This window comes from Myotis brandtii, unplaced genomic scaffold (assembly GCF_000412655.1).
Source record: "Myotis brandtii unplaced genomic scaffold, ASM41265v1 scaffold266, whole genome shotgun sequence".
Lineage (NCBI taxonomy): Eukaryota > Metazoa > Chordata > Mammalia > Chiroptera > Vespertilionidae > Myotis > Myotis brandtii.
This window is the reverse complement of record NW_005360124.1, coordinates 6,288,900-6,298,904: the sequence shown is the minus strand read 5'-3', so window position 1 is coordinate 6,298,904 and position 10,005 is coordinate 6,288,900. Positions and strand designations below refer to the sequence as shown.

At 45.0% G+C, this 10,005-nt stretch overlaps 1 protein-coding gene across 1 annotated transcript in view; it reads left to right on the top strand.

Moving 5' to 3' along the window:
• Window positions 1-10,005, top strand: part of PSAT1 (phosphoserine aminotransferase 1) — a 19,011-nt gene continuing 9,006 nt past the window's right edge. Inside the window, exons 1-6 of the mRNA XM_005868296.2 lie at window positions 1-164; window positions 4,007-4,067; window positions 4,740-4,809; window positions 6,813-7,018; window positions 7,819-7,991; window positions 9,653-9,822. Coding sequence (XP_005868358.1) covers window positions 12-164; window positions 4,007-4,067; window positions 4,740-4,809; window positions 6,813-7,018; window positions 7,819-7,991; window positions 9,653-9,822 — 833 coding nt within the window. The 5' untranslated portion in view covers window positions 1-11. The remainder of the gene's footprint in view (window positions 165-4,006; window positions 4,068-4,739; window positions 4,810-6,812; window positions 7,019-7,818; window positions 7,992-9,652; window positions 9,823-10,005) is intronic.

The following is a 10,005-nucleotide window of genomic DNA, read 5'->3' as shown; positions in this document are numbered from 1 at the left end:
CCGGCTAGGCAATGGGAGAAGGCCGAGGTCCGCGCCAGCGACAGACTCGCGCAGCCGGAGCAGCCTGTTCTCTTCTGCTGACTCGCCACGCGGGAAGCAGCACCATGGACGCCCCGAGACAAGTGGTCAATTTCGGGCCCGGACCCGCCAAGCTGCCGCGCTCGGTAAGTACTAGCGATCGCGCACGGAAAGTGCAATCCGGGCGTGAGCACGCGTGCGAGTGGCTGAGCATCCTGCGCGGGGAGCTGTGTATCTCCTCGTGGGGCGCTGGGATCCCCACTCCCGCTTTGAGTCCCGCGTACGCTCTGCACCAGCGTACACCCAGTTCAGGATCTCTCGCAGGTGGGCTTCTGGAAAAATACACTTGGGGGAAGAAGCTCGGGAGGCATGCCCGTGCAGCTGCTCCGAGGCGTGCACGATTTGCCCCGCCGGAGCGTTGCTGGCACGTCGTGGTGCACACCTGGAGACTCCTGCAGACTCTCAGGCCCGGGCGTGGGCACGGCGGAAAAGAGAAACCTCTCGTTCCGCGTTAGCCTAGCGGGCCGTGCAGCGAGCCAGGCAGTGCTGAGTGAATGCATGAATGGGCACTGGGTGCATGAATGGGCACTGGGTGAATGAATGGCGAATGGGGATCGCGTTAACCGGAGGGGATTGCAAACTAGAGGACCACGCATGGCTGCCCGTAAACAGTGTTTGGGTTAGCCAGCACTCGGGAACATTGCTTTTTTTCAAAATGTAAATTTGAAAGTCTTCCAGTGCCCCCTTCTCACCCTCAGAACTACCCTAAATCCTGTTTGTCCGCCCTTTTTTTTGCGCGTAGATTTTTAAAAGTCGTATTGACCCCCTCCACCCCCCAAAGCCCAAAGGCATTAGAGTATTCATACTGTGGTAGGCCTCTGGCTGCTAGCCCAGTCCGCTTCACTTTGTTCTGGAGCAAATGATGAATGATTAAATTCTCCCCGGGCCACAGCAGACTTTCCAAATGCAAGTGGCACTCTCTTACTCTCTCTCTCTCTCTCTGCCTGCCCAACCTCCAGCCAGGTGCCAGGTGGCTGCCGCCCTGCCCCGTCCCAACACGTAGCAGCTGTGAAGCAGACGAAGTCTCTGATGTGACTTGAACGCGTGGACTATCTGTATCGCTACTGTTAGATTTTTATTTTTCAACCAAAATGACTGATAATATGTTGTAGCAACATGGGTCGCCGCCAAGTACTTTACAATTATCTTTTGTTGAACAGGGTAGAAAGCTCCCTGGGACAGAGCCTCCTCTGTATTGTAAGAACAGAGAATCTTACAATTTTCGATGGGAAAGGACATCTTAACTTTTCTATGGGCAGCGCTCACTGTAGCTACAGAACTGGACTTATTTTTTCTCTCTCGGCTATTGCAGTCAGTTTTAGGCGAGATTCTTTGCGAGAGCTGTGGAAATGTTTCCTGGAGGAGGCCTCCTCACCGTTTTCCCTTCTTCATCTTTTGGATTCAGTATTGCTCCCTGTGAAATTTGTTATGCATTTATTATAATGGCAGTTGTCATCATTAATACAGTTATTTGTTTATTATTTATTTTCTGGGGAGGATTTTTGCCCTCAGATGAGCCCTGTAACCTGTGAGGGGGGCGGGGGAGGGGGAATTGTGATTCCATGTAATCACAATGGAAAACATTCTATATGATGACCAAGTACATGTATGTACTATAACTAAAACAAAAGCCTTAAGAAATAGCCTAATTAGCTACAACATACACGATTTGTATTCTGTTCCACTCTAGTTTGTTCAATTTCATTAAAAAAATTTGTTGTGACCCACAAAAGCATTCTGCAGTTTGAAAAAAATAAACTCCACTGGATTAAAAGGGCTGTGCTTTATGGGTGGAAGTCTTAAAACTCTTGTAATGATTTTTGATATAAACTTATAGGTGTCTTCAAAGAATACTTACTATCTATAAGAGAAATACAGTTTTAAACAGAAGTTCAAAGATGATTCTATCTCAGATGGGTGCTTCTGTTTTTAGAGGGAAGGAGCCACTAAAGTTTATTTGATCAGCCAGTGCTAATAAACACCCAACAGTTTGCGAAACAATGACAAATTCTTGAACCTCCTTTTGAATGGAATCTTTTTTGTCTGATTCTTTATTGTTCAAATCTTGTTTCTTCAGACAAGCTGAAATCCAGTTTAGATCGTTTAATGTCCTCCTTAGCCTGTATCTTGAAAAGAAACCATCTCTGAAGGCTGGATGCTTCTACAGAGGTCTTACCTCACCTGTTCTGTGCATGTTTTTTGAACTTTTCTTTTTCTCTTTTTACTTTGTAGTAGTTCTCACATACACAGAAGTAGAGAAGCCATTGGTCCATCTCTGATATTGAACAACTATGGACATTTTTCCAATCTCGTTTCAGCCACCCCCTTGCCTTCCCCCTTCCACACCACCTTTCTCCCCTCCTGCCCCAGGATCATGTTAAAGCCAATGGAGGTATCAGTTATTTAACTCATAAACATAACAGCATGCATCTCTGATAAGGGCTTACTGTCTTTAAAGAAAAAAAAAAGAGGTATTTTCTTTATCAGTTTGTAGTTATTTTCATTTTACTTGCCTTTGGGAAACAAAAGACAATGCATTTATTATAATGGCAGTTGTCATCCCTCGCTAGGAGCTGCCTTTGCAAAGGAGAGGTTTGGGAGAGATTTAGTTGCAGCCCTCATACTCCCCTCCTTCCCATTTCCTGACACTGGGATTGGCCCTAACCCGGTCCTGCTTGCCCTGTTGCCCCTGTGAGACTGACTGTGGTGATGATGTGACTGCAGTGATCCTACAAGATAGGCAAGAGGCTCGCCAGGGCATACAGAGTTGTCATCAGAAAAATTGTATACTTGGTCATTTTCTTTTAAATCCAATTAAAAAAATATTTTTATTGACTTCAGAGAGGAAGGAAGAGGAGGGAGTTAGATAGAAACATCAATGATGAGAGAGAATCCCCTGCTGGGGATCTAGCCTGCAACCCGTGCATGTGCCCTTGACCAGAATTGAACCCTGGACCCTTTGGTCCTGTTAACGTAAAAAACCATTGAAACCTGTAAATAATTTTTGTGAGTTTATTTGAGCCAAACTGTCGACCATATGCCGGGAAGCAGAACCTCAAGGAATTGAGATAATGCTCCTGAGAATGGCAGGTTACATCTGTATTTATACATTGCAATCAAAAGAAAGGGACGTAGGTGGGTTACATGAAATCTATTGGTGATAGACTAGAGAGAGAGGTGGGAGAAAGCAAAGGGGGGGGGACCTCTGGGATTGGATAAAAAGTAAAATGATAGATACATACTTAGGTGGGTGCAGGAACAATTAACATGATAATAATGAAGGAATTTGTGGTATCTGTCCTGGTGCCCAGCACATTAGGTTGTGCCCCAAGGGGTCCAGGAAAAGGGAAGTTACAAGTTACCCAGACATTTCAAAGGGTATGCCCTTATAGATGCAAAAAGACAGATAGGCTCAGTGAAGGTAAAGGTTGACCTTGTCAGTGAAGATACCGGCCTAGGACGTAACTACCCACCATAACTGCTTTTAGTTGAAGTTTAATTTCAGACCATCCTCTGTGGTTACTTTAGGTCTCGTTGAGTTTGCAAGACTGCCATGCAGGCCTCCCCTGAGCTTGTCAGGTCAGCATGTGGCCCCTTTCTACCATAGTCCGCAGGCTCTACCCACTGAGCCAAACCAGCTCGGGCTCCAATTTATTTTTTATATCTAAGTTAATTCAAACCTTTGGAAAAACTATCATAGCATCAATCACATTTGGTGATTTCACACTCAACTTTTGTGAAAATTGGGTCTTCTGGGCTCTGTGGGAGGAAGGGGATTGGCTGTGGTGGGGACAGAAGCCTCCAGATCTCACAGGTCCTAGGGTCAACTCCCCTTCCATGCCCCTCCCCACCCCCAGGTTTGTATGTCCAGCGGGAGAGCTGTGCACACAATACTCAAATCACCTATTTTATTTTGTTTTTTTTCTAGGTACTGTTAGAGATACAAAAAGAATTATTAGACTACAAAGGCGTTGGGATTAGTGTTCTTGGTAAGATTTACTTAACTTTAGTTGCATGCTTGTTGGAAGCAATTTTGAAATCAACATAAACAAATGCTGGTGAGATTTCATACATCTTAGCTATGGTTTTGCTAGTCATAGAGTCTGAGACCCGGAAGGTTCTTACTGTACATTTGCATACCCATGTCCCAAATATTTATAATATAACTTCACGTTCATTTTGTTTTTCCTACACTTAAAAATGAACTTAATTAAAAGTTTAAAAGTACACAAGGTTCTTATGAAGATCTTACCTGTTAATAATTTCATTAAGATTCTCTTCTTTATATTATTGGAGAAGAGAACCTTTGAGTTCTAAAATTTACTTTATTTTTATTTATTTATTTTCCTTATAGTTCCAAAGGCTACACAGTATTAAGAGACCGTAGGGTTAACAGTATGCTCATTGCTATTAAATATTGTTCCTGTGGGTTTTGGGACATGTACTTAGGTATCTGTGAGGTGAGAGTATAGTGTAGAATTTTGTGCTATTGTCCCAGAGGGCAAATCATTTAGGTTTTCCCCTAAATGAAGTTGAATGCAAAATAACTGAAGTTTCTACTTATTCTTTCACTTGCAAATCTTGTCCTTTTTTCTGAAGTTACTTGTGTCTATTTGGTTTTGAACTGGAACTTATTTTGTTGTTTATCTTTCATTCCACAGAAATGAGCCACAGGTCAGCAGATTTCGCTAAGATTCTTAACAACACAGAGAATCTTGTGCGGGAATTGCTGTAAGTTCAAAGTTTTAAGACCAAACGGCATTAATTTTGTTTGATAACATATGTACCTGGGTGTTTGTTACACTATTTTCTATACTCTGCTGTTTAGAATATTCTATAAGTAAAACTAGTCTTATTAAGATGTTCCCAAAGCCACTAAATTGTTCCCCATCTTGCACTTACGTGTTTTTATTTTATGTAGTATTTCCAAAGATTTGAAATGGTCATATCTGGGAAAGATTTTTCCAGAAGTTCAGCTGGCCTAAAAGGGATTTAAATGACAAAGAGATATCTGGTCGTCTTAGCATTACTAACTTCTAGGTCACTGGGTCTGGAAGGTCCTCGTACTGCCTATCAGAATTACCGGGGAGGGGAGGAGAGGGGTCTTAAAAAAAATGTAAATGCTGGGCCCCATCCAGAACTGGTGTCAAAATCTCTGTAGAAACTTCATTTTAACAGGCTCGTTGGGTTAACTCCAGAAACTGCCACTCTAGGTTACCCCCCTCCTAGGTTACCTGTACTGCTTTTCTTTTTTTGTTTTGGTAATGCTCACCTGAGGATCTTCTTTCCATTGCTTTTCAGAGAGAGTGGAAGAGAGGGGGGAGTGGGAGAGAGAAAAAAACACATAGATGTGAGAGAGACACATCGACCAACTGGTTGCCTCCTGAAAGCACCCTGACCAGGAGGGGGCAGGGAGCAAACCTGCAATCCAGGTACATGCCCTTGACCGAGAATCAAACCCGAGACCCTTCTGTCCATGGGCTGACACTCTAACCACTGAGCAACCGGCCAGGGCTGTACTGCTTTTTTTTATCCAGAGGAAACTTTTATTCTTAAACACATTTCTGTTTAAAGGAGAGGTTTTATAATATCAATATAGGCACATAGAAGAATATGTTAACCTTGGAAACGCACATTTTTTTTTTCCTACTCACAAAACTAGTGCATGTTCAGGATAGAAACTTTAGAAAAAATAAACTCACAAATTAAACTGGACTCGTCTATAACCCCACTACTCAGGAATAATCATTGTTAATGTTTTAGGGTCCATTCTTGCATTCTTTCATGAACAAAATTGGAATTGTACTGACTGTTTCATTACTTTCCTTCTAAATTGCCTTGATAAATGCTTCAGAAGGATTTCCAGTGTCCACTTGGTTCATAGCATGGACCAGCACATCAATATTTTTAGGACTTTTGGTGCAAAGGACAGAAGCCCAACTCCTGGCTTAACCAAAAAAAACAGGAATATATTGGTTCTCTCCCTCTCCCATGCCCTTACCCTCTTCACTTTCCCCCAAGCAGGTTACCTTTGCTTTCTTTCTCCTAAGCTTCAAGGGCCCTTCTTTTGCCTGTGTAACTTGTTTCCTGAGCCCACGCAGCCCCGCTGGCTCACTCTTTCTACCTCTGACATTCTAAGTAAACTCCTGCTTGTAGTTGAAAAACAAACAAACAAAAAAGAATGAATTATCTCACATGATGGAAAAGTCCAGGAGTGATTTAGGAGCTCGGGTGATGTCAGGAAGGTCTTTTTCTCCATCTCCTGGCTCTGCTATTTTATGTGCTAGCTTCATCAGATGGCCACCATTGACTGCAGGGTTAGTTCCTACAAGTTCATTCTTCCCCTCAATAGGAATAGCTCTTCTTTCCCAAAAGTTTGATCAAAGCTCTCAGAACAAAACCCCATTCGCCAACTTGGGTCACATGTTCATCCCGTGGAGCTGGGGTTGTTTACCCTTTAACCATGTGGAATGGCAATGGGATGATACCCCAAAGGAGCAGCAGGGTGTTACTAGCTTCTGTCTGAACAGTGACCATAGGCTGCCCCCCAGGGCCAACAAATAGTTGTCCAAGGAATGAACAGATAGTGACTGGATTGGGGAAGGCAAAGTGGTGGTGGGGCTTTCCCGTATTTCTTGTGGTATATCCACCCAAGGTACAGTGCTGATAGAGCATCACTCACGCTCCATCTTTGACTGTCTGCTGTGCTTACTGTCTCCTGTGCTTTTGCCCAGAGCCGTTCCAGACAACTACAAGGTGATTTTTGTGCAAGGAGGTGGGTCTGGCCAGTTCAGTGCTGTCCCCTTAAACCTGATTGGACTGAAAGCAGGCAGGTGTGCCGACTACGTGGTGACAGGAGCTTGGTCAGCTAAAGCTGCAGAAGAAGCCAAAAAGTTTGGGACTGTGAACATCGTCCACCCTAAACTTGGGACTTACACAAGTAAGTGCGGGGAGCTGAGGTGGACTGTAATGTTGACTGGCGGGTGGTCCCTCCTTAGGACAGTCTGCAATTGTGTGGGTGTTTTGGTTGTTCCTCCTTGTCAGTAGTTAGTTTGAGACCATTTAGATAGTGGGGTGGCTGTACTAGGTAAGGTTACTAAGTGTTACTGCAGAAAGAGCATCCCTAAGCTCATTTGGCTGAAAAGCCCAGGGTCTGGTATGGCTTAGGTATGGTTTGATCAAGGGCCCCGACACTATGTCCAGGTCCTGGTATCTCACTGTCTCCTCCGTGGTGGCCCCACAGTCAGGAAAGCTGCCCCCTTGGGATCAGAAGATGGCTGCAGCCTCTGCGGACCTTACATTCTCCCCGGTTTCAGTGCCTGTGCTCACGCATTCCAGTAACAGTCGTGTCTCATGGGTCCCGTTCCAAATCAGTTGTGTGACAGCACCTGAGTCACATGGTACTTTTGAGGCTGCAGTGGAACTGGTTCCACTGGAATCATATGGACTGAGAATGGGGGAGGCTGGAGCCCCAAGGGGGACTGTTGGACCACCAAATAGGATGACAAGCAAAAAACCCAAATTCTCACTCCGCCATAACTGAAGATTTAACAGTCAGCAGGGTCGATCATCCTTTTAGGATGGGGGTGGTGATTATAATAATGCGAGATGGTAGGGTGCTTTCACTCGGGAATACTAGGGAATCAGTCTCATTGCTAGGGGAGGGCTGTTATTCCTGTTGGGCTCCATCTACCTAAGGAAAGGGCAGTACAAGTGTCTCCAACTTGTCTTCTGTGATAGAAATCGTAGACCCAAGCACCTGGACCCTCAGCCCGGAAGCCTCTTACGTGTATTACTGCGCCAACGAGACTGTGCATGGCGTGGAGTTTGACTTTGTCCCCGACGTCAAGGGAGCAGTGCTGGTCTGCGATATGTCCTCAAACTTCCTATCCAGGCCAGTGGACGTTTCCAAGGTAGGGTGTAAAAAAGGGGACCCCAGCGTCTTTAAGGGCGTTTTAATATATACTAGAACGAGGAGAGGTTGGGGAGCCGTGGCCTGCAGAGGCCCTGGAGCCAGGGTAGCTCAGTGAGCAGGCCAGAATCACTTGTTCATTATAGACTGTTGGATGTTTAAGTCCTGACATTCCCAGCTCCGTGTGAATGAAGGCCTCACAGGGTCACACTCAAGTCCATGGGGAATTTATCTGCCTTTGAGTGTGGCTCTTAGAAACTTTTTCGGTCAACACATTGGGCGTGGCTTGCTGTCCTCAAGGGAAGATGCAGATTGTCCCAGCTCTGGGTGCCTGTGAAGGAGCCCCGCCTGGCCTTGTACCCACCTCAACTCCAAGAGCATCAGGACACGTAGACTTTGGGTGTCACACGAAGGTGGGCAGTGGGAGTAGTGTACCCAGGAGCCTACAACAAGGTGGCATAACATCTGTGAAGAATGGAGAACAAACTGACAAAAAAATCTTCCTTTTTAAAAAAAATTGTGGTAAAATATACTTAACATAAAATCGGTCATTTTAACCGTTTTAAGTGCAGTTCAATGGCCGTAAGTATATTCACACTGTTGTGTGATCACCACCACCATCTATCTTCAGAACTTGTCCTCTTCCTGTACTGAAACTCCGTGCCCATGAAACATTAACTCCCCAGTACTTGCTCCTCTAGCCCCTGGTAACCACCATTTGTACTTTCTGTCTCCATGCATATGACCACTCTCGTTGCCTCACATAAGCGGAATTATGCAATATTTGGCCTTTTGTATCTGGCTTATTTCACTTAGAAGAATGCCCTTGAGGTTCATCTTTGTGGTAGCACTTGTCAACTTCATTCCTTTTTAAGGCTGCATATTCCATTGTACTAGTATGGATATACCACATTTTGGTTATAACCTGGTATGTATTACCAGTCACCGTGCACTGGCAATTCTAAACAATATCAAGTATAAAATACCCCGCCTGCCGGGCCAGACTGCTCCCTCTTCCCACCTGGGACACCACCACAGGGAAACATGGGACAGGGTTCTGTATCTTATCCTATATAATGAAGAGCTAATGTGATAATTAGACTGAACAGCAGAATGACTGTCCGGACGAAGCCGAGGCTGCGAGGGCAGAGCCCCTTGCTTGAATTTCATGCATCGGGCCTCTAGTATGACAAAATTTCCTGAAGAAACTTTAAAGATCTGTTTTTTAAAATTTCTTCTCTCTCAGGCAGCTTATCTCATTTATCAGCATTCTTCTGACTGTCCCTTTATACAAATATAAATGGGTAAAAATTCTGGTGTTTTTGGTTACCAAGGACAGTTAGCCTCCCTATTTTAAAGACTAGTGTGGGTGTAGATGGAAAGGATGCAGGGTGAAGATGAATATGTATAAGGTCTGTATCGTGATGGCCTTGGGCTAACCCCTGACTGGGGGGGAAGGACCAGGCAGGACATACTGTAGGCCTCAGAACTCGAAAGTGTCTGAGATGGAGATGCCTTTAGAGAAGAGAATACACTCCGAATAGGAATACAACAGTCACCTCCTCATAGAAATCATGCTTTGCAAAGAGGTTGGGAAGTTTCCATACATTTCAGAAAAATGGCCAAGTGCTTCTACAGTGGTATGTTGTTTCTCGTTTTCAGTTTGGGGTGATTTTTGCTGGTGCGCAGAAGAACGTTGGCTCTGCTGGGGTCACGGTGGTGATCATCCGCGATGACCTGCTGGGGTTCGCCCTCAGGGAGTGCCCCTCGGTCCTGGAGTACAAAGTGCAGGCCGGAAACAACTCCTTGTACAACACTCCTCCCTGCTTCAGGTAACCCCGCTGTGCTACTTGTGGACTGATGGAGGGGTCTCTTTCCCATCAAAGCAGAGATGATTTTGCAGTAGAGTGTTTGCATGAACCGGTGACCTGATAGCCTAGACATCCTATCAGGAGTCTCTGTCAGGCTCATGCGTCCCTGTGCACTGTTTAGTCAGTCTTCCCTCTAGCCCTTTT